Source organism: Sciurus carolinensis, chromosome 2 (assembly GCF_902686445.1).
Source record: "Sciurus carolinensis chromosome 2, mSciCar1.2, whole genome shotgun sequence".
NCBI lineage: Eukaryota > Metazoa > Chordata > Mammalia > Rodentia > Sciuridae > Sciurus > Sciurus carolinensis.
Window position 1 is genome coordinate 171,897,927 of NC_062214.1, and position 23,992 is coordinate 171,921,918.

General features: G+C 42.1%; 2 protein-coding genes across 5 annotated transcripts in view; one reads left to right on the plus strand and one right to left on the minus strand.

Annotated features, from left to right (window-relative positions):
* Positions 1–363: 363 nt before the first annotated feature.
* Heatr4 (HEAT repeat containing 4) overlaps positions 364–23,992 on the minus strand; it is a 34,806-nt gene continuing 11,177 nt past the window's right edge. Inside the window, exons 5-16 of the mRNA XM_047541333.1 lie at positions 22,666–22,809; positions 17,211–17,372; positions 15,908–16,068; positions 15,180–15,284; positions 12,995–13,113; positions 12,099–12,279; positions 11,289–11,358; positions 10,172–10,361; positions 9,450–9,528; positions 8,418–8,577; positions 6,694–6,752; positions 364–601 (exon numbers count right to left, since the gene is read on the minus strand). Of these exons, the coding sequence (XP_047397289.1) occupies positions 443–601; positions 6,694–6,752; positions 8,418–8,577; positions 9,450–9,528; positions 10,172–10,361; positions 11,289–11,358; positions 12,099–12,279; positions 12,995–13,113; positions 15,180–15,284; positions 15,908–16,068; positions 17,211–17,372; positions 22,666–22,809 (1,589 nt within the window). The 3' untranslated portion in view covers positions 364–442. The remainder of the gene's footprint in view (positions 602–6,693; positions 6,753–8,417; positions 8,578–9,449; positions 9,529–10,171; positions 10,362–11,288; positions 11,359–12,098; positions 12,280–12,994; positions 13,114–15,179; positions 15,285–15,907; positions 16,069–17,210; positions 17,373–22,665; positions 22,810–23,992) is intronic.
* Riox1 (ribosomal oxygenase 1) overlaps positions 4,559–23,992 on the plus strand; it is a 30,089-nt gene continuing 10,655 nt past the window's right edge. For 2 of the 4 annotated variants that reach the window (XM_047541335.1, XM_047541337.1), the window contains exons 1-2: positions 4,559–6,756; positions 7,583–7,755. In XM_047541335.1, the coding sequence (XP_047397291.1) occupies positions 4,616–6,574 (1,959 nt within the window). In that variant the 5' untranslated portion in view covers positions 4,559–4,615 and the 3' untranslated portion in view covers positions 6,575–6,756; positions 7,583–7,755. Of the gene's footprint in view, positions 6,757–7,582; positions 8,148–12,119; positions 16,711–23,992 lie in introns of those variants that run through there. The other 2 variants (XM_047541336.1, XM_047541334.1) reach the window with 2 other exon arrangements.

Sequence of the window (23,992 nt, forward strand, 5' to 3'; positions counted from 1 at the left end):
GTAAAGCTCCACTGGGTTCAATCCCTAGTACCAAAAAAAGGAAAAAGAAAGAAAGAAATCAAGTCAAAGTGTGAGTGTTGTATCCCTGTATTCCCAGCCACTCTGGAGGCTGAAGTGGGAGGATTGTAAATTCAAGGTCAGCCCAGGCAATTTAGCAAGATCCTGTCTCAAAATAAAATAAAAAGAGCTGGGATGTAGTTCAGAGGTATAAAGCTTGCGTGTGTGAGGCTCTGAGTTGAATCCCCAGTACTGGGTGGGAAAAAAAGGAAGAAATCAAGTCAATTGTTAGTTGTAGTTTATAAACATAATGACAAAAAGATTGTACAATTTCAATGAAAGAGACAAAATATGATGTGATCCGTCTGCTGCTGCTTGCGTCTTGAAGTGAGAGAACTTTTCCAGAGACTTGATGCTAGAAAAAATCCTCTGAGTATTTACCCAACTATGGAATGGAGGTGCGAGATCCAAACGGCCCCATGGCGATCCTTTTTTCTCGAGCTGTGCGTAGATCTCTGACAAGCCGTGACTGACCTCTGTTTTTTGTGTTTTGGCCTAAGGCTGAACTTTGCAACCAGGGACTTGGCTTGCGGGGTTTCACAGGCTGCAGAGAAATATTAGCAGATGAGTATGTAAGCCAGACATGTGGTCTTATGTGAGAAAGCAGACCCAAAGTGAAAAATCTCTTTAGCTCTAGTTTGTCAGAACAGCTCTATGAATGACTAAGCTCAATAAGAAGTCAGAACCTATGAGTTCAAGATCAGTCTCCCTTGACTCCCTAGTCAGGAGCCTAATGTGAGGAATAGGCCTGAATTGTTTACCTGAGAAGTTATGGCCATTTACATGATGATCTTTGGGGTTAACTTGTATTTTGCACATCTGGATAAAAAGAAGCTTCGAGGTAGCAACTGTAGGATATTTTAAATCTTTTAAGTTCTCCCATTTTTTTTTCACATGAGAAACTTTTGTAGCTATGAGAAAAGACCCTTATTCCTGGGATGTGTTGATGAGATGGGTTCACTCAGGGTGCTCTATTTTAACCCCATAATCCAGGGCAGTGATGATCAGGTTTGAGCTTGCACCTAGCATCTTCAGGAATGTAGGTAGTTTTTTTTTTTTTCATCTTCTTTTTTTTGGGGGGGTGGGGTGGGGCTTAGGATTGATCCCAGTGGTGCTTTACCACTGAACTATATCCCCAGTCCTTTCTATTTTTTATTTTGAGGCAGAATCTCACTAAGGTGCTGAGGGTCTTGATAAATTGCTGAGGCTGGTCTCAATCTTGCAATCCTCCTGCCTCAGCCTCCTGAATCACTGGGATTACAGGTGTGTGTCACCATGCCCAGTTGTGTATAGGTAGTTCTAATCCATGTCATGGAATAATGAGAAAAATATCCTCCTTGCCCTCAAATGAATCTTAGTCTGGGGCAAAAGTACAAACAGAAGCTAATTTACCTTATTTCTAAATATTTAAATATTTTATAAATCAAGTTAACAAATGTTGAGTAAAATACCTACCTTGATGAGATCAGGTCTGAGCTTCTAAGTTCTCAAATTCTTTGGGATTCCTTACCAGAATGGAGCAGCACAGGAAAGCTAACTGGGGCTCACCCATCTCTTTGCATTTCTAATGCCAACCCATACTGAGGACCTCACAGTTACACATATGAACAACCCAGACTGCATGTTCAAGCTCTGCTCACATACTCCTGCAAACCACCACCTGTTGGCCACTCCTGGAGTCCAACTGTACACACATTGGCAATGTTTGGGAAGATGGCCCATTCCACCCAAGCTCAAAACTGTGTGGGAAATTCCAAAGCTTTGGGTGGCCAGAGTGTATGTTCTACAAGACAGGCAAGCTGTGAGCTCTGGTAGGGCATGCCCATTTGACCCCCTGATTTCTTGCCCTATAAGGAGGGTTGTGGCCAGTGGTAAGAACCAAGCCCTCCAAACCTAAAGCCCCAGGGCAGACTTCAGAGTTTTATTGATTAGGTTATTTCCCAATCACAGGGGAACTAGAGGACAGTTATCAAAATACTTTATCTGAAGACATCACAAGATGTTGGGAAAAGAAAAGGATGTCACAGGAAAGTCTGGGAGGAGGAGACCTTTGTACGGCATGTGGAAATGACAAGCTTACAGTGTCCTCCAGTTTTGCAGATAGAGAAGCACAGTACATTCCCTTGTTCACATAAGAGGTGTCCTTTGTCACCTGAAAACCACTCTATTTGAAAAGACAATTAAATCTCCAAATGAAATGTACCTGCCTTCTTCTTCTGCATTTCTCTAAGTGGTCCAATATCAGGGTTCTGTCAGCACATGCAGCTTGTGTGTCAGTTAAGATAAGGGCTCTCTGTCCTGCTGTCCCTTCTTCTGGATTGCATCCCTGCACTAGGCCCCCACTCTGGTCCTTGGTCAGCAACCTTTGTGCAGAGCAGTTCCTGTGCAACCTCCCAAGATAGCCTTGTCTGATACAGTTCCCACTGATCTACCAAAGCTTCCATGGGGCAAAATAATTGTTAATACTGCAGCCCCCACTGCTACCCAGCCCAAATAAAAAATTGCCCATCCCATTCCACGCATCCATTCTTCCCTACTAGACCCATAGTAGATAAGTCATCCTATAGTGCTTTGCTCCATACTAATAAGGTATTATTATAGCTGCCATTTTTAAGTGTTTAGCTCTGTACCAGGCTAAGTGCCTTACATGAATTATTTTATCCTCATAACAACCCTGTGGAGAAGTAGATTCAATTTTATCTCTATTGTATAGAAAAAGAAAAAGACATAGGAAGTCCTTTCCTTGAAGGAGTTTATAGTTGAGGAAGTTTAGGAAGGACTGTGACAAGTACATAAATCACCAGTACAAAGCACAACATATTAAATTCATGTGAAAGGTCAAAGTTCTCTTGTGACCAGAGAGATGGTAGATGTTTTGGGTAGAAGATGAAATGTGAAATGGGTTTTAGGGCTTTGACAAAGGTTGATTGGGAGACAGCACTTAGAGAGAAAGCATGAGAGAATGTCTGGAGGATGACAGAAGCAAGGAATGGCAAAGAGTTCAGTTTGTAGAAGTAGAGTTTAGGCTGATAAGGCATACATTACACTGTATGACTTTAGTACCTGGCAAAGGAATTTGGGTTGGTTCATGGGACACATGGATAGGTTCTGGCAGGGGTGATATCTGGTTTGGGAACACAACTTGAGAAAATTAATCTTGTGACACATGCCTGTGGTATAAATTAGCATGTGAGAAAGAGAGAAAGAGAATGAGTAAAGGTAAAGAGGTTATTTGTAATAGATCAGCATTTCTCACTCAGCACAAATGGAATTTGGGGTTGTATAATTGTTAGTTGTGGGGGGTTATACTTTGCATTGTGGTATATTTAGTAACATCTCTAGTCAGTACCCACCAGGTGTTAGAGACTCCCTTCTCCCCATGTGACATTGCTAAATGACCCTAGGGAGGCAAAATCACCTCCATTTGAGAACCAATTGACTATGTGGGAAATAAAGAAAGCCAGGGTAATAGACATGGGTAGGGGTAAAATCTAAAACCTTTGACAAGTGTGTAGATATGGGTGTGACTGAGAAAAGGGTGTTGTAAGTTCAAACAGAATCACAGAAAAGGTCCTAGAGCTTTTTTGGTCTTATATGCTTATAATCGCTTGCACCCTTTTGGAGGGCAATTTGATAAAGAAAGCCATTCGGAGAGCACTTTGGTAAAAACCTATTAATAATCACAAAAATTATCTTGCCCTTTGATCCAGCAATTCTATTTCTGGGAATTTATCTTATGTGATTCAAAAGAAGATTAGTAATCTTTATGTATAAAGCAACAAAGGTGCATGAAGACAGTAACCATGTTCTCAACAATTTCATCCTCCACTTACCACATTGCCTGTTAAATGAGAAGCCCAGAGTTAAGAAGTTGTTTTTAAGAATCAGAGGAGGTAGAGATTGAGGATTCTGGAGCGAAGTTGTAGCTAATGAAACAAAACCTCAGGTGGGGAATGGCAGATATAAAGAATGCCGCAGAAAACTTATTAACTTCTTTAGAGAGGATAATGACTACAAGGATTTGCAATGGAGAAAGGAGCGAAGGAAATTGGCTGGAGAAACGCTTAGGATTCAATGTTATAATCTGGGTAAAAAGGATTGGTTGGACTGGGGTTTGTGTAGAATCTCGAACTTTGCATAAGGGCATTCTTAGAAAACAAGGATGGTTCACTTTCTGGTAGGAAGCTATTAGGGAACATTCTATTAAAAAAAATAAAGACTCCTCTGTGAATATGCAATACATGCAGACTAGAAGCAAAGAACTAGCTAATATTCTTTCTCCTGAAGTGTCTAGCAATTTGGTTTTTAAATTGCTCTCTGAATATGGAATCTCTGTTAATTTGTTTGTCAAGGATTCTGCCTCTGTAGCGTGCAGTCGCTCATTTAACGAAGGTAATTTTTGCTCACTAAGACGAGCAGGAGGAGCATGGTGGATGCGCGGTGGGCGTGGCCAACGCAGCCCAAGCTGGAGGCCGCGCCCCCTTCCCAGAGTGCACCGCAGCCGCTGCCAGGTTGATCTCTTTTCTTTAACTCCAGCGGCCGGGAGAGCCGTGCAGCTATGGATGGGCTCCGGACTGGCGCTGGACTGTTGAGGCGTGGGAGGTTGAGGCGCCGGCGCCAGCCCCAGCCACACAGTGGATCAGTCTTGGCCCTGCCCTTGAGGCCCAGGAAGATCCGAAGGCAACTGAGGAGAAATGTCGCGTCCCGCATGGCCGCGCTGAGGGCTCAGGCGTTACCGAGCGAGGACTCGGAGGACTCCAGGGTGGAGTCGACGGCCGACGATCTGGGGGACGCGCTGCCTGGTGGGGCGGCGGCAGCGACCAGCCCAGACGCGTCCCGGAGAGAACCATACGGCCACCTCGGGCCTGCAGAGCTGTTGGAGGCCTCGCCCGCCGCGCGCTCCCTGCAGACCCCACCGGCACACTTGGTGGAGGCGCAGACCCCGCCCGCGCGCCTGGGGCCGGCTTCGGCGCCGCCCACGCGCCTAGTAGAGGTGACTGCTGCACCCGCCAGAGCGGTGGACCCCTCGACTCGGCTGTGTGCTTCCCAGCACTTGGCGGCCGCCGCACCGCCCGGGACCCCTGCGACGCTCTTGGGGCCTCAGGTGGATAATTCGGGTCGGGAGTTGCCCTGGGACTCCCCGCTGCAGCGCGTCTTGGCTGAGCTGAGCCGCATCCCTAGCAGCAGACGGCGGGCAACGCGCCTCTTTGAGTGGCTCATCGCGCCCATGCCGCCGGAACATTTCTACCGGCGGCTTTGGGAGCGGGAGGCGGTGCTGGTGCGGCGGCAGGACCCCACCTACTACCAGGGCCTTTTCTCAACTGCCGACCTGGACTGCATGCTGCGCAACGAGGAGGTGCAGTTCGGGCAGCACCTTGATGCAGCGCGCTACATCAACGGGCGGCGCGAGACCCTGAACCCTCCCGGCCGAGCCTTGCCCGCCGCTGCCTGGTCCCTGTACCAGGCAGGGTGTTCCTTGCGCCTCCTCTGCCCTCAGGCTTTCTCGACCACCGTGTGGCAGTTTTTGGCTGTTCTTCAGGAGCAGTTTGGAAGCATGGCAGGCTCCAACGTGTATCTCACGCCGCCCAACTCTCAGGGCTTTGCCCCGCACTACGATGACATCGAGGCTTTCGTGCTGCAGCTGGAAGGTAGGAAACTCTGGCGTGTCTACCGTCCCCGGGTCCCAAATGAGGAACTGGCCCTGACATCTAGCCCCAACTTCAGCCAGGAGGACCTTGGTGAACCTGTGCTGCAAACCGTGCTGGAACCCGGAGATTTGCTCTATTTTCCTCGAGGTTTCATTCATCAAGCTGAATGCCAGGATGGAGTCCACTCTCTGCACCTTACAGTGTCCACGTACCAGCGCAATACCTGGGGTGACTTCCTAGAGGCCATACTGCCTCTGGCTGTGCAGGCCGCAATGGAAGAAAATGTAGAATTTCGGAGAGGTCTCCCTCGAGACTTCATGGATTACATGGGGGCCCAGCATTCGGATTCTAAGGATCCAAGAAGAACAGCTTTCATGGAGAAGGTGCGGGTCTTGGTTGCCCGTCTGGGACACTTTGCTCCTGTTGATGCTGTGGCTGACCAGCGAGCCAAAGACTTCATCCATGACTCTCTACCCCCTGTGTTGACTGATAGGGAGAGGGCATTAAGTGTTTATGGGCTTCCAATTCGCTGGGAGGCTGGAGAACCTGTAAACGTGGGAGCCCAGTTGACAACAGAAACAGAAGTTCACATGCTTCAGGATGGGATAGCTCGCCTGGTGGGTGAGGGAGGCCATTTATTTCTCTATTACACGGTGGAAAACTCTCGTGTTTATCATCTGGAGGAACCCAAGTGCTTGGAAATATACCCCCAGCAAGCTGATGCCATGGAACTCTTGCTTCGCTCCTACCCAGAATTTGTGAGAGTAGGGGATCTGCCCTGTGACAGTGTGGAGGACCAGCTTTCCTTGGCAACCATGTTGTATGATAAGGGGCTGCTGCTCACCAAGATGCCTCTATCTCTAAATTAGTTTCTTGTTGATTGTTGGAAACAAGCCAGTAGTGATTCTCCACTACCACTGCCACCAGTTCATTTTTTTTAAAAAACTCCTGTTCTTACCTTGATAACCATCAGTATGGTCACTTTTACCTTTATGGCTGCTTCAACGTCACAAATCTCAGACAGTCTTCTAGAAGGAACCACTTCATCTAGGTACAAAAGTAAAAAATTGGAGGAGGAAAATGAGCTATTTCTGCAGAAGTAACCTTAATGCCTGATCATTTCAGAGCACCAGCTTCATCCCCTCTGGCTTCAGTGTGTGGTGTAGCACTGGCTGTCATTCTGCTTGAGACATTAGAAGTTTTTATTTGGAAGTTGCATCTTTCATTTGAGTTTTCTTTCATCAAATGGGGGGGCAGTTGGGATCAGTATTCTGTTTTGTTACTGAGTTTGTGTGAACATTAGAAGAGTTATTAAAGTGCCAAAGAATGTTTCCCTTTTCTGAGGCTACTAGACTCTTATGTAGCTTGGTTTGAAGAAATATGGGGTGTGGGAATGGGGTAGATAAAATCTATAATGGCTGAGATGAAAAGCAACTTGGAGTGATTGCAGAATGTAAAATGCAGAATGTTAAACTTTTTAAAGAAGAGAGGGCTGGGGGTATAGCTCAGCAGTGGAGTACATGTGCAAAAGACCCTGGGTTTAGTCCCAGCACCACAAGCATACAGATTCAATAAAGAAAAAAGAAATTGCATTTGATTGGGGACATTTCTTTAACTTTGGGAGTAATTTACTCATTTTAATTACACTACTTGAACTCCAAACAGCACAGTCATTTTCCTCTAGCAGGGTCAGCTAAGAGTAGGTGTCCTGTTTTTGCTCATTGCTTGCTTGAATCAGTGGCTGGCTCTGCTCCCAAAAGGGCAGCATGTCACCTAGTTGTGCTTTCATAGTCCTTAATCAACCAACTTATAGCAAACTGACCAGGAGGGGAAGGCTGGTGTTCAAGTTACTTTCCACTCTCATTTTTTTCTGGCAGTTGGAAGAAACTTCCCCAAATCTGGCAAGTGAATATTCTCTCATGGTTGGTGGAAAAGAACCTGGTGTACCAGAAAGAGCCTTGGAACCAGAAGACCTGGGTTTGGGGTGGTGGCTGTTAGGCAGCTGGCTGAGTGATCTGAGGCTGCTGCTACGCTCGGGCACACAGATTTTGTAAGTATATTTTGGTACAGCTTGATTTCTGCACCCTTATCATTTAGGTTGTGTCTGGAACTCTTAAGATCCTGTCACTATAACTGGCAGTTTCAGTTTTTTAAGGTTGAGAACTTAAGTCTTCTTCTAAAAGTTACAAAAACATAGATATATATAAAATAAAAACGATAACTCTCTTCCAACCTCATTTTCCAGAGGTAAACTTTTTTTTTGGTGGTATTAGGGATTGAACCCAACCCTTTTTATTTTATTTGGAGATGGGATCTTGCTAAATTGGCCCAGGCTGCCCTCTAACTTGCCATCCTTTTGCCTCAGCCTCCTGAGTAGCTGGGTTAGAAGTGTGCCATTGTGCCCAGCTAATATGCCTTCATGCCCTTTGACTTTTTAAGTCAGTTCAAATAAAGTTATGTGTTTAAGAGGTTGGTTTTTTTTTTTTGTTTGTTTGTTTTATTTTTTTTAAGAGACAGAAAATGAATAAAAACCTGGCAGGGAAAACAAACAAAAATAATAGGAAGACTCAATAGTTGGTAACCAAAAAGGAAGAGAATCAGCCTTTCCTAACTCTTGCCTCACAGGGCTTCCCACTAAGTTCCAAAATATGTAGATTCTGGAATGGGTTTTTAAAGGAGTCAAGGCATAGGATTCACCCCTAGGAAACTTACTCTTAAAAACTTCTTGAATAAAAGTTTGGAGTTCCAATGGTTCTTGTCCCTCTTTGGGTTCTGAGTAAATACGTTTTGCTTCTTCCTTCACTCTTCTTACAGCCATCTCCATTGTGAGTATTTTCTGTGTCAGCAAGTCCTTTTGGCTTAGTGTTTCAATCTAGATGTGAGCAAATGATGTTTTTAAAAAAATATAATTGGCAGCAAGTCATCAAAAACTATTAATAAAGTTAACTATTGTATCATGCTTGTTAGTATTAGGTGGTCTATGAATGCCTAGAGTGTTGTTCTCTTGTGCTATTGAATAGAGATTTTTGCACCTGCTAATGAAAATGTTTGCTTCAGCTATTTGGTCATGATGAGCCTGTTAAGAGATGCTGCTTGGTATGAAGTTGGTTTTGCCAGTTATCTTTTTAACATTCTTTTCTCTTTATTCATTCATCTCATTTAAGACCTTGGAAAGCTAGACCAACCCTTTCAACTAGAATTCCTTGGGGAAAAAGCCCAGCTTAGAAATTAAGGAAAATTAAAGAGGAAAAAGAAAATCTAGGGGACTCAGTCTAGTCCTGCTTCCTTCTTTATGCCTATGTGCAAAAGAGAAAGAACACTTTGGGTTTAAGGGATGGTGGGAAGAATATGAGAAGGGAGGGGAAGAGTATAACAGAAACAATAGTAAACCCTGATTTTGAGGGCTACTTGATAAGGACTACTACAATTTTTTTTTTTTTTTTTTTGCGGCGCTGGGGATCGAACCCAGGGCCTTGTGCATGCAAGGCAAGCACTCTACCGACTGAGCTCTCTCCCTAGCCCAACACAATTTTTGTTTTGTTGTCTTTTTACTATTAGGATTTTATAACCCAATCCTTCAGAGATGTTTTGTATCTTCAGACAATATAATACCTGTGTCTGAGGTTGTAGAAAGTATGTCTGTGATAGGGGAAAGCATATGTACATGCTTAGGGAAAAAAAGGATTTGAGGAACTCTTGAGAGCCCTAAATCTTCTCTTGAAAACATGGTTTGCATTTTCTTACCCTGTTCTTGATTTCCTGAATCATTTCTTGGTTTCCTTCATCTTCTAAGTTGAGTATCTTCATTGCATGGTAAATTTCCCTGAAAGAAGTACTTTTTAGTGGTTATACTCTGGCTTTAGAGCATGGGGATGGAAAATATGGAACTTAGAATTAGGCAAATCTTAAATTCCAGTCCTAACTACAGTTTTGCTGACCCTTCTTGGCAAAAATGGTATGATATAGTTTATACAGATATGGTGCAGTTTTTGAAATGATACATTTGAAGGTACCATTCATTTACTAACTTTGTGATAGGTCCTACCTAAATATTATCTCATTGTCTCTAATGTAGACTGTCATTTGCATTTGATACTTGAAACATGGGCTCAAAGTTTAAGTGCCTTCCTCAGGCTTACATAGCTATTGCATGACAGAACTGGAACTGAAGCCCTGGTGGTGTTTTTTGTTTTTTAAATCTGAAACCTGTTGTTACAATAGTCACTTGATAAATGTTAGTTGAATTTATGCATAACCCAAAAATCACCTGGAGGGGAGAGCTTGAACCTGACATCTAACTTAGGTTGGATTTTTGGTTATCTCCTTGAGTAAGTAGGTGATTGGCACAGTGAGCCATTGCCTACTTCCACTCTGGAGAGTGAAAGGCAGGGACATAGTCAGTGAACCATGATGGGAGAGTTGGCAGTTGAAGAAGCTGTGGCAGGGACCAGAGGTTTAGTGCTTACTTCAGAACAGCCTCATGGTCCTCCAGGAGCAGCACATCGAGAAAGGTGTCCCTGACATGGGCCCCTTGAAGTTTGAGGGCTTGGATGCTACGGCAAGCTTCTAGTCTTACACCTGGTGATTCTTCATAGTGGATAGCCCAGAGCAGGAGATCAGTCAGTTGGGGACTCACTTGCCCAATCTGTCCCAAAGCTGCAGAAACAAGAGAGCAGCATGTTCCACTGTCACTGAAGACTGAGTTGGTTGTATCCTAGCATCCATAAATAAATTGAATATTGCAAACATCCTCCCTTTTGCATGGTAGTCAATCACCATTAGAATTTTAGGAATGAAAAAAACATAAAGACACACAAAAAGTAAATATATTTAAAAAAAAAAAAAAAAACTATTTAGAGGACTGTGGGTGTAACTAAGTGGTAAAGATCTTGCCTAGAATGTGTGAGGCCCTGTATTTGATCCCCAGCACTGTCCAAAAAAAAAAAAAACTTTGAAAGCATTTGGCATGGGTTAGAGTGAAATATTAACCTCCAAATGATTCTCATGCAAGGGCTCTTTCATCCAATGCCTGCCCAGTAGGATATGAACATAGTTTATATGCTTATTGGGGGAGAAATGTGGGACAGTTAACTTGGAAGACCAGCCTAGTCAAGTAGAGAGAAGAGAAAGGTGCATTTATTTCACTTACCAGGTCTGGTTTATGCTAGAGATCTATCAAAGACCATGTCAATAAGAGAAGCAATGCCAAAGATCCTAAAGAAAAACTCGAAATATCAGAGGGCAGCATTTGTGGTCTGATTTTTGCAAAGTACTATAGTCAAAACCTCCAGGGAAAGCAAGATATATCCAACAGTAGATACCTACTTGGAACTAAATTTTGTTGGCAGGAACTGTCTTGCTGCCCTTTGCTTTCACAAGTTGGTCATAGACCTAGACTCAGGATTCTGGACTAAATATTAAAAATAAGGAAGAGGATTTTTTTCCTTCTTCAGGCAAGGAACTTCTGAGAAGTTAAGATCATTTTCCCCTACGTTCCAACCCAATTACTAGAGAGCTTTCAGGCATCATCTATATTAGTACAGGAGATAGTATTTAAAGTTGGGTCCACAACTTCTATAATACCTCGAATGGCAAAAGCCTTGATTTTCCAGTAAGGATCTTTGTGCATCAGATGCAGGAGGCATTCAAACACCTGGAATGGATAAGGGGCAGTATTGAATGGGGAGAACCAAAACAAGAATGGACCATAAACCAGGAGCCCACTTACTTAAAAAGTGCTTTAACAGAAAAATGACTTATCAATTCTAGGGACAAATGAGCTGGAACCTTAACTACCAGCCTGTACATAGAGTATTAGTTGAATTATCTGCTCTCTGGATTGATTTTTCTCAGCCCACATATCTATGACCATACAGACTTTTTTCATGTGTGTGGGGATGCTGGGAATTGAACCCAGGGCTTTTCACATGCTAAGCATGGGCTCTATTGCTGAGCTAAACCCTAGTCCCAGACTTCTTTTTTTTTTTTTTTTTTTTTTTTTTTTTTTGCGGTACTGGGGATCGAACTCGGCCTTGTGCTTGCAAGGCAAGCACTCTACCAGCTGAGCTATCTCCCCAGCCCCCAGACTTCTTATGAATACTCGATCAGGTTTTCCCTTAATAACTTGGGATTATAACTCCATTCACTGGAATTGATTCTAAAGCTCATCAGCACCCAGATATTGAGAAGCTAGTTAATAGGATTCAGAGGTGTGCTCCAGAGTGAAGTTTGGACTGAGAGCTAAAGGGTCCTCCTTACTATTGATATGACTTCTTGGTTCTGAAATCTTATTCTGTGTCCCCACGGAATAGTGAGTACACTATATACAAGAGGGAAAGGTAGTGCCTTCTTCAAGTCTACCAGGTAAGATGAAAACATGTTTCTTTTACTTACCATCTTGTTGCGAATCTGCAGGGCACCAGCTGCCAAACAGGCTGCCTGCCTAACTGCTATGAAGTCATCAGAGAAACAGCGCAGGAAGCTTGGGAGAAGCTTGGCAGTCATGAGTTTGAGCCCACCTATCAGGTAGAGGGCTTCCACACGCTCCTCGGAATTTCCTTGACCCAATTTAATCCTGTAAGGTACAAGTGGCTTTTATTTCCCCTTCTTAAACTTCCAGTCCTCCCATCCATCCTCAGGATACATTTCTAGCTCTGTAGGCTGTGTTATCTGTTATCTAGCCCCACCCTTTCCTATTCAGCCTTATGCCCTTTGAGTTTCACTGGGTTCAGACCTCAGTTGTTTTGTTTACTTGAATCCCTATTACCTAGCATATGTTGAGCTGGCACTCAACTGTGCTGAATGATGAAATTAAGGAAAGTGTCAAGTTTCACCCCTTGTGACAGCATCTCTTCTCCATTGCTATAACATGTGTGATGCTTATTTCAGCAATTGGCTCCCAGCCCAGAATGACAGTCTTACCCATTCTCCATAAAACAGCCTTCTCTTGCCTACATTGATTAATCAATTTTTCTATGGCATTTGTTCTAGTTGGTATATGCCATTTGTTCTAGTTTTTAATATGATATGATATTTTTAAGCATTTGCTTATCTTGCCTGTGTTCAGAATTGTGTCATACTTTGAACTCCCTCAAATACCCAAAATGTTGCCTCGCACTAGTGGGCATCCAGTACTTCTTTCTGTAGCCGTATTGCTAATTTCTGTAGGGACTGAACTTTTCATAGCTGGGCCTAGTACTATACCGAGCATATAGAGGAGCTGGATTCCGGAGCCCCTAAACACTTCCAAGAATTGAAGAGTTTCTCTTCTCACGTTGACTAGAGCTTACCTGATTGTGTCATGTACCTCTTTCCCAAGGCTCATTTGCCCCAGTGCTTGGGCAGCTGCTTGCCTTACTTGCTTATTCCAGTCATTCCACATAAGCTGGATCAATTTATGTTTCATATCCTGTAATTAGGTGTAATAATTGGCTATCATTTATTGAACATGAATTTTGCACTTGGCATTGTGCTCAATGTTGTTACCCCCCTGCTTTAATCTTTGGAACAATCCAGGGGCAGATGTTATTTCCATTTACAGGTGACACAGTAGAGGCTCTTGTGAGTAGCTGGAGCCAGGACTCAAGTCCAGGTCTGTTTCTCATGCTCATCCTTTGAAATACTGTGTAGTGTCAGGATGTGAGGACCAGCATGATCTTTGTGAGAGACTTAAAACTTGGGGTAAACAACTCATCCCAGTTTGCCCAGGACTTGCCTAATTTTAGTACTGAAGGTCTCGTGTCCTGGACAAATCAGAATAGTTGGCCACTCTATCAATGTATTTCTCAGAGGGAAAGGAACAGAGGTTACTACAGTTTTAGTTAATGATGGTATGTGCTTAAGCTATTCTCCCTGCCTGCACCATCTCGCTTTTCTACCCCTACCAGATGTTTTCCTACTCTTTAGGATTTAGCTCAGAAAGCACCTCCCAAGTAAAGTCTTCTCTATCCCTGTCCCTATAAGCATAAGGAACTCCCATAATACCTTATAGCTGCTTCTGTTTTAGCTATTTATAACATTTGCCAAGGAAAGATATTATCTTTGCATCCTCAATGCTTAGAGACTATAGGATACTCAGAAACTGCTTGTTTAGTGAATGAGTGAAAGAATCATATACATACTACCTTTTACAACTCCAGCAGTCTGCCATGAAATTCTCATCACTTTTACCTTGTACATTGCTAGCTCTGAATGTCTGTTTACTTTGGGTTGGTAATCCTGAGTGACAAATGCCAAAGAGGCAGATGTGCAAATGAATCAGATATTGTTAAAGTGTAACTTCTGACTGGGTTGGCCTGAGATTTTGCATATCTAGCAAGCTCCCAGGTGATGCCTGTGCTGCTGGTTTGTGCCTTTAGCTGCAAGATGCTGCTACGCTTGAGGCAGAATTAACCCAGTCTCTTAGGTTGTGTGCATGTATATATGTGTAATAATGAATCCCAATATTATGTATAATTTTGTGCTAATAAAAAATTTTAAAAAGTGGTGACCCACCCCAAACAATATAAACAACAACAGCAAAGAATTAAGCCATCTCAAACTTCATCAGGCAGTTATCCTGAATGACCAGATTGTATGCTTCCCATATCAAAATGTGAGGGTTAAAAAATGAAGGAATGGCAGTATTATGACCCTTTCTGGAAAAAGATGTGGTAGCACAAAGGTAGAAGGGAAAGATCAAACAACTAATGATTTGAAAATAATTGTAAAAAGGAGGTCAGGGTTTCCCTTGCCTAGAATCCCCTCTTCAAGTTGTAGGACTTTAACAGATAAATTCAGTCCACACTAATCTTTCTCTCTGAAATGTTTTAAAAGGGGGCTGGGGATGTGGCTCAGTTGGTAGAGTGCTTACCTTGCATTCACAAGGCCCTGGGCTCAATCCCCAGCACCACCAAAAAACAAACAAACAAACAAAAAAAAGAGAAAAGTTTTAAAAGAGTGCTTTACATTTATTCTTGCTCTTGAATATTTGTGCTTGTTAGTTTTGTTGCTCCAGCTGCAATATCAGTTTTTTGAAAGCAGGGATCATGTGTGTGCTGAACACTCAGAACCTACACAAGCATTCATTTAGTTGACTTGTGTCTTTTTAAGTCAGTGGTTCTCAAACTGATGAAGGATCAGTGTTAGGGTTAGGGTGGGGTGGAAATATGTCATTGATACTTTTATAAACTCCATTGATACTTTGGCAGTGTCAAATTACTATAACAGTTTCTAAGCTCTTTCTCTTAGCTTTTGTGCTTTATTGTGACCATTACACAGATTATGATTGCCACCACATTGATAAGAATTAGTTTAAGTCACAGAGGACATGTTGATATTTGGAATAATTAGGGGTTATGAGTAAGAAGAGATAGCAGTGTGGGACAGAGATCTGTGTGGTGAGAGTGGAATATTAGATAGCAGCAAAACAGAAAGGCTTCCTCACCCAACCTTGCTTAGGATTTCTGTCCTGGAGCAAAGAAAGAGAAGGCTTACTAAGCAGACATTTCCACTGATCTGGGAGAAAGCCCTGCAGGCCAGGATCCGATCCTTCCATCGACAGCTGTTCAATTCCACAGCAAGCATGTTGTGTATCAGAGTCTGAGGAAACAGAAGACTTGTCTGGATATTCATGATCACTTTTAGAGATACTGGAATCTTGAAGAAGGTACATCCTAACATGGCATCCAGCATAATTAATATCCCAAGCTTATGAGATGCACATCTCTAATAGGACAGAGTACATTTGCAAGAGAAGGGGGCACTTCTCCATCTAAGCCAACTAACTCTGGGAACAAAATACAGATTTAATAATCTGAATAGAAAAGTAGGAACTTTCCTTCCTGACTTAACTATTTTTACTCCCAAAATGATTTGTAAGTGTCTCAAATCTTTTTGTTTCACATTTCTTCCAAAAATATCACAATTATAGGTCTGTGTAGTTTTCAATGGTAAACCACTATCAGCAGCAAATTCTACATATTACAGCTCTTCTTGTTCACTGTTAAGAACCATTTGCAACCCACTCATTTTTCTCAGCTATTTGTTGTCACATCTCCCTGTGTGTACCTCTGCACCCAGGTTTACTCACACTTAGCATACTTTTTACTTGTGCTTGTGATTGAGTATCCTGCCCAACCACCTGCAGTTTGGACTCCTCACATGCACTGACCACAATTCCCCATAACTTAGTTTCTTCCTCTGACCCTGTAATGGACACATACTGTCTTTTCATTGAGATATCTCAGGAGAATACAGGCCTGGTCCTCGGTGTCCTTATTCTTCTTGTTGAACAGCTGATGGAAGATCCTGCTAATCACTGGGTAAGTGGCAACACCATCCAGAGCCAAGCACTGAGCTGCAGTCCAGCTGTCCACACTATTGCCTGCCACAGTGGAGCAAAAAAATGAATACAGATGGTAATCTGTTTTCTTCCAGAGATGGGTACCAAAGATCACTGCCTGCCTGATACCTCACTTCCCTGTGCCCCAGTCCCATGTGTAAGCCATATTTAAATGGAACATATCAACATTTTAAATATAAACTGAAATTTGCAACCTGAAAGTTAAATGCTAAAGGCTAGGTAGCAGGTATAAGGCCTTCCTTCCTGGAGATTAGGAAGACTGGGGAGGGAGGCTTTTCTATAGTGGAGGAATTAAACAGTTGAAAGTCTATCTGCAGAAGGCCAAACCAGTCATCCAGCTTCCCCCGGTAAGGCAAGTAATAGCTCACTTCTCAGAGCAGTTAGGCACATTGGAGTTAAATAACTCTCAATAGCGTGTGCAGACAATGCCTAGAAGTTCTGTAGAAAAAAAAATGGAAGCATGCTATAGTCAGGTGATTTTTTTTGTGTGTGGTGCTGGGGATTGAACCCAGGGCCTTGTGCTTGCAAGGCAAGCACTCTACTAACTGAGCTATCTCCCCAACCCGTGATTTTTTTTTTTTTTAATTTTCAAAATGAATTTAATAATGTTATATCATCTTTTTATTTAAAATATTGGGGTGTGAAAGAAGACTTGGGTTTTAAAAAAGTTTTTCAATGAACTTGTATTATACACAGGGGGGTTTAGTGTGAAGTTTCAATAAATGCATATCATATGCACTGATCAAATCCAGCCTCCTGTTTTCCATCCTCTGTTTCCCTCCAACCACTCACCAGCCTCTAGTAATCACTATTCTACATTTCTACATTGAGGTTGTCTTTGTTTTTATTAAACTTTTGCATATGAGAGAACATATGGTACTTTTATTTCTGTATCTAGCTTATTTCACTTAATAGAATGTCCTCCAGATCCATCCATTTTAGGGCATGCTTTCTTATCAATGTGTCTATGAAAAGCTTGGTTCAGGTATCACTTAGCAGTACCTATTTTGTAGAAGTACTGAGGAAGAAATAATTTCTGAATATTCGAACATAATCACAAACCCTAAGCGACAGACCTCACAGCATGACAGTGGAGGGGGAAAGGCTGGAAAAACTGATGGTGAGACACCTTGTCTTTATCCCGTTTTCAGGTGGTTACTCACCCTTCAGAAGGGCAGTGTGCATGATGTTTTGTGCCACGGGATTATGTGACCGTATGGCATATTGGCATATTGCTGCTGCCATCCTCACATTGGTGTTCCTGTCATAAAGAGCAGCCTTCAGGGCAGGCTGTAGAACCTCTGGCACATCTGGGATAGACGGGGCTTTCACAGTTCCCTTGTCTGTAATCAAAAGAGCCAGGTAAAAGTACTAACCCTTTGCTTTTCACTCAAGCACAACTTCCTTCCTAGCCACATGGTGGCCTGCGTTAGTCTGAGTTTCAGGTGCTTGCTGATACTTAACCATAGTTCTACTGGGCCCCTGTGACGGGCAGGACACTGGCATGTCAGCAGGACACTGGCATGTCAGCTCCTGCTCCTTTATCATCTGGGCTCTAAGGAGATAAACATCATTACCCTATCTATGTACATGTATGATTACATGAATGGTGTGACTATGTAGTGTACAACCAGAGAAATGAAAAGTTGTACTCCATTTGTGTACAATGAATCAGAATGCATCCTGCTGTCATGTATAACTAAATAGAATAAACAATAAAAAAAAAGAGCTGTATCCAAGCCAAAAAAAATTTCCATCTAGTCTTTGGTGACCTTCACCATTAGCTTTAGTAACAAGAGTCAACTTACTTTATCCCATGGGACTTTATATTCTTAAAATATAAATAGAATAGCAATTCTATTTAGGCAGTGCTTTGCCATTTATTTTGATAGTGTTTTCACATTGTTTCATTCAGTCTCAACCCCAGTTGAAGTGGGCAAGGTAGGTATCACTGCAGAACTCACCAGGGAATCTTGAGTTTAACTATAAACATTCAACACCACAAGACCATCATAAGCCACACATGGCACTATTCTTCAGGAGGATATGGAAACAGGAGTACAGTTTGTCAGTAGGGCACCAAGGGCTGGGGAGATAGCTCAGCTGGTAGAGTGCTTGCCTTGCAAGTACAAGGCCCTGAGTTCGATCCCCAGTAACGCAAAAAAAAAAAAAAAAAAAAAAAAAAAAAAATTAGGGCATCAATGTTGGGCATTCCTTGTGGGTGGAGTTCTTGAGACTGCATAGCATTCCATGGAGTGCTCTGGGAACAGCTCAGGATGTACTTACTACTCCTGCTTCACAGGCACTACTGTCTCTTCTATCAACTCTCTAGATAGAATTCTAGGATCCACAAAGGGCGTGACTGATGAATTACAGGATCCAGGGAGGCCCAAAGTATGGTGTCCCTATCAGCTATTTATATTTCATTTATAGTTCTTCCTAGACCCAATGTATCAATACTAGGGCTCATTTCATCATGAACAGTTTTGCCTATAAAGATAGTTTTTAGTTTTTAGCTCAGTGGTAGAGTGCCTACTTAGCATGTGCAAGGCCCTGGTTTCCATCTCTAGCACCTCAAATTAAAAAATGATCTGACTGGGAGCAGATGGGCACTTAAGCTCAAATTTTTAAGTAGAAGGGAGAAGGTTTTTTTTTTTTTTTTTTTTTTTTTTTTTTTTTTTTTTTTTCTTTTACCCCTTTGTCCACAAGTATCCTCATTCTGTCGAGGAGGAAGCTGAAGCTCAGAGGTTAGCTGACTTTTCAAGATGTGGCAGAGCTGAGCCAGATTTTAGGATTTCTAACCATCTGTCCTTATCACTAATGCCATGAGCCAATATGCCATCTGTTAAGAACAGACTACATTGGGCTGAGCACCTCCCCACCCTCCGTGGTGCTGGGGACTGGGGTCTTGTGCATGCGAGGCAAGCACTCTACCAACTGAGCTATATCCCCTGCCCCGCTGAGCACCTTTGATCCCCAAATCTGAAATGATCCCAAGTTGGAAATTGAGCAGTAATATAACAAGAGGAAATTTCCACATCTGACCTCATGGGTTTCAACCAAATGCAAATATATTAAAATGATTGTATAATACTACCTTAAGGCTATGTGTGTAAGGTGTATTTGAAACACAAATGAATTCTGTGTTTAAACTTGGAATTCATATGTAATGAGATATTTTGGGTTTATCTCCAGATTTGCAAATATTTCAAAATCTGAAAAAAATCCGTAAAACTTGGTCCAAATCTATAGATGGAAATATGTATATTTTAGGTGAACAAATGGAAGTTAATTGAGTATTCAAAAAATAAAGTAAGTTTCTCTGAGGAGGTAACAAGAAATCAAAATCTAGACATTGGAGGTATGTGAAAGGGATCACATGAAAGGCACAATTCTGAGAAAGACAAAGGTGCTCTTTGTATGGTGATGAAGACATACAAAGTGATGAGGACATCTTCAGTGGGGTTTCCATAAAGTCTATCTCCTAGTAACATTGTACCTGTTTTCCTCAAGTCCATTTCAAAATGTTGCAGTGATGAAACTGAGTACCCATTTTCTCAGAACATACAGCTGTTGTTGACACATGATTGTAAGTGGGTATAAGGTTATAATCGTATTGATTGCTGCCCATTGAAGGGTTTATGTGCCGGGCACTGAAAATACTTCATCCCTTGTAATCCTCAAGGAAATAAGCAGATAGAGTAAAAATGTATATGTGTGGAAGCAGATAAGTCTGGGTGGTGGGCAGGGAAGCCTTCTCAGGGGAATTGTCTTAGCTGAAAACTAAAGGGCAAATAGAGCAGTTTATTAGGTAAAGAAACAGAGTTCTCCCGCAGAGGGAACAACTAATTTGAATACCTGGAGGAAAAATGCTCCTATCTGGAACTCAGCATAAAATAAGTGACATGAAACTTTAAAATCTGACACGTTTTTAGAGGTAAAATTAGCCCTGCTCTTAAGGAATTCCTTTCCTGGTAGTAATAGCAGAAATGTAACCAGACAATTATGACCCACTGTTAAGTATGAGGACAGAAGTAGGCCTAGGATATTACCAGAGCAAAGAAGGGGAAAATCAGTGCAGGCTTCCTGGGAAAGGTGACATCAGAGAGGACAACTGAAGAACAAAGAGGAGTAGGGCAGGTTTTATGTCCTTTCAAAATTTTGTCCTCTGGGCCTGGTTTTTTTGTTTTTTGTTTTTTGTTTTTTTTGTACTGGGGATTGAACATTCAGGGGTGCTTTTGCCACTGAGCTACATCCCTAACCCTTTTGACTTTTATTTTTTTAAGTTGCTGAGGCTTGTTCTGAACTTGTGGATCCTCCTGTTTCAGCCTTACAAGTTGCTGGGATTATGGGCACACCCCAGCTGATATTTTCTTTATTCTTTTTTCTCATTCTTTTGAGATAGAGTCCTGCTATGTTGCCCAGGTTGGCCTTGAACTCCTGGGTTCAAGTGATCTGCCTGTCTCCACTCCTTAAGTACCTGGGATGACAGGCAAGCACCACCATGCCCAACTTGACATTTCTTTTCTTTTTCAAGAGATTATAGACCATTAGAAAAAATGACCAGTGTGGTGGTGAACACCTGTAATCCCAGTGGCTCAGGAGGGTGAGGCAGGAGGATTACAAGTTCAAGGCCAGCCTAAGCAATTTAGCAAGGCCCTAAGCAACTTAGTGAGACCCTGTCTCACTATAAGATATTTTTCAAAAAAGGGCTGGGGATGTGACTCAGTAGTTAAGTCCCCTGGGTCCAATCTCCTGTACCAAAAAAAATAAAATAAAGGAAAAGTCTTTACTTCATTTTAATGACATTTTATAGAGTACAAGAACCCTAAAAAGTAACAAAAATAGTACAAATAGAAAAAAAACTACCAATTCATTTATGTAATAAAAAGATTCTAAAGTGTTAATAAATTAAAACCAGTAGAATAATAAAAGAATAATAAGATCAAGATCCAGTAGAACTTATTTTAAGAGTTTATAGCAGGGGCTGGGGTTGTGGTTGAGTGGTAGCACACTTGCCTAGCATGTGTGAAGCACTGGGTTTGATTCTCAGTATCACATAAAAAATAAATAAAATAAAGGTATATATAAAAAGAGTACAGCAGAATTTGTCAGATCCACAAGTTAAAGGGGAAAAATATAGGATATGTGTGATAAAATTAACACTCCCTGGGTGTAGTGGGGCACGCCTGTAATCCCAGAGGCTTGGGAGGCTGAGGTAGGAGGATCGAAAGTTCAAAACCAGCCTCAGCAATTTAGTGAGGCCCTGAGCAATTTAGAGAGACCCTGTCTCAAAATAAAACATAAAAAAGGGCTGGGGGTGTGACTCAATGGTTAAGTGCCCCTGGGTTCAATCCTTAGTTTAAAAAAAAAAATTCAACACTCATTTTTGTAATAGAAAAGTCTACATATGTGTTGGCGTATGTTTATAAAAGCATAAATATGCGAAGTGCCCAACTGTTAACACTGGTTAACCTACAGAGTGGGAGTGGGAAGTGGGTGGGGGAAAGTAATTACCTTTTTTTATATCCCCCTATGTTAACTAATAATGACACTTTTATGTGTGTGTGTGTGTGTGTGTGTGTGTGTGTGTGTATTTAAGCAGGAATTGAACCCAGGGGTGAGCCACATCCCCAGTCCTTTTTTGTATTTTGTTTAGAGACAGGGTCTCACTGCTCAGTGCCTTGCTCTTTCTTTGAACTCAAGATCCTCCTGCATCAGGCTCCCAAGTCACTGAGATTATAGGCGTGCATCACCACGCCTGGTCTTTATATTTCTTTTGTAATTAAAAAATGAAAAAAAATTGGAAACAGAATGCATAGAATTTAGTGATCAGCTGGTTGTAGGAGAAGAAGGATTCTACCTAGGATGATTGCTAGGGCCCAACTTGGAAACTGGCTGGACTGCGGAGCTGACTGAGATTTGGAATCTGGGAAGGGAGGGAGTGGTCTGTGTTGAGGGCAATGAGTTCAATTTTGGACACATTGAGTTTGAGATGTGCTCTCCAAAGAACTAAAATTGTGTGTGTGTGTGTATAAATATATATAGCTACATCTATCTCTCTATTTTTTTTGTACCAGGAATTGAACCCAGGGGTGCTTAAATACTGAGCTACATCCCCAGCCCTTTTTAATATTTTATTTAGAGACAGGGTCTCACTGAGTTGCTCAAGGGCTCACTAAGTTGCTGAGACTGGCTTTGAACTCATGATACTCTGCCTCCCGAGCTGCTGGGATTACAGAGGTGTGCCACTGTTACTGGCTAATATATGTATTTTTAAAAAATATATTTATTGACTGTTATGAATGGGATCTCAAGGTGGTCATGTGAACTTCTTTGCAAGCCACTGAGCAAACAAAAGGAGATGATGTGCAGAAGCACTAATAGAAGATTATATGCTTAGCAGGCCCTGGGTTCTATACCCAGCACCAAAAAAGAAAAAAGAAAAAAGAAAGAAAGAAAAGAAAAGAAAAAGAAAAAGAATAGCACTATAGCACTGGGCTGTGGTTTCCACCTTTGTAAATAATTTCATATAAGCTCCAAGGTCCTTCCAGTTCACGTGTTCTTTGGCCTTTTTGACTTGCAGATATTGTCAAGCAGTTCAGTACTAGCTCTCACCTGAGTCCTTCTGGCTGGTGGCCAGCTGGGGTCGTTCCACAGCAGCTGTGGCACATGTGACGATGGCTTGGATCCGAATGTCATCATACATGTTTGTCAATCCCCGCTTCAGGCTCTCCACTGTCTCATGGTGCCACTCGACCACTGTGTTGCAATGGGGGAAATGAAAAGAGGACCATCTGGTCAGCGTTAGCTATTGTGCTATAAGCAGGTGACAAGGCAGTGCCCTTTCTCCAGTATAATTCAAACAAAACATCAGCTCAGAATAAAGGATTCAGAGTTGGATTCATTAAGGAAGTTATTTCTCTGATGAGCTACGTATCACTGTCAGGTACATTCCCTCCAATCCCATCCTATATTCTATTGGTTCTTGCTTAACTATTTTTGCTTAAATTTGTTACCATCTAAAAAATAAATGGAATAGTAAAACCTAGTGATTGGCCGCAGTGGTGCACATCTATATCCACAAGTTCAAGACAGCCTAGGCAACACAGCAAGATCCCCATCTCAAAAAACAAACACAAAACAAAACCATAGTGATTAAGGACTTTGTTTTTTTTTTTTTTTTGTTATCAGGGATATCAATTATTAGCCATGTTCGTTATCAGAGATACCAATTATTAGCCGTGAGAACTTGGATAAGTTAATTAACTTCTCTGAACCTGAGACATCACATTTATAATATAGGTGTAACACTAGAACTTAACATTGAGTTACTTTGAGGCCTATGCACCAACTAGACAAGGTATTTAGCAAATGCCTGGCAAGACAGGGAGGGTGCAACGAATATTAGTTTGTGTGTATGTATAGTACTGGGGATTGAACCCAAGGTTTCCTGAATGCTAGGCAGTGCTCTACTACTGAGTTACATTCCCAGCCCAACTGATGTTAATTGTAGGTGTCCTTGCCTTTGAGGATTCTTTATTCTAACTTTCAACATTTTTCTCATTTTAGTTGCTAACTGCTCTCTTTGTATGATACTTTTATTTCAATACTCCTATGATATGTAGGTGCTCCAACTGGTGGTTTTTTATCAGAATCTCTTTTTGATCTTTTTTGTTATCTGGTCTAGCTTACCTAGAACACTCCTGTCCTTACTTTTTTTCTTTTTTTTTTTTTTCTTTTGCGGTGCTGGGGATTGAACCCAGGGCCTGTGCTTGCAAGGCAAGCACTCTACCAACTGAGCTATCTCCCCAGCCCCACTCCTGTCCTTACTAATCTCATGTTCCAAAAGCCAGCAACCCTCGAAGCTTCCAAAAAGTCCTTGCTATGCCATTACTCTTCCCCAGGCACTCAACCTTCTACTCATATATCTTTTTTTTGTTGT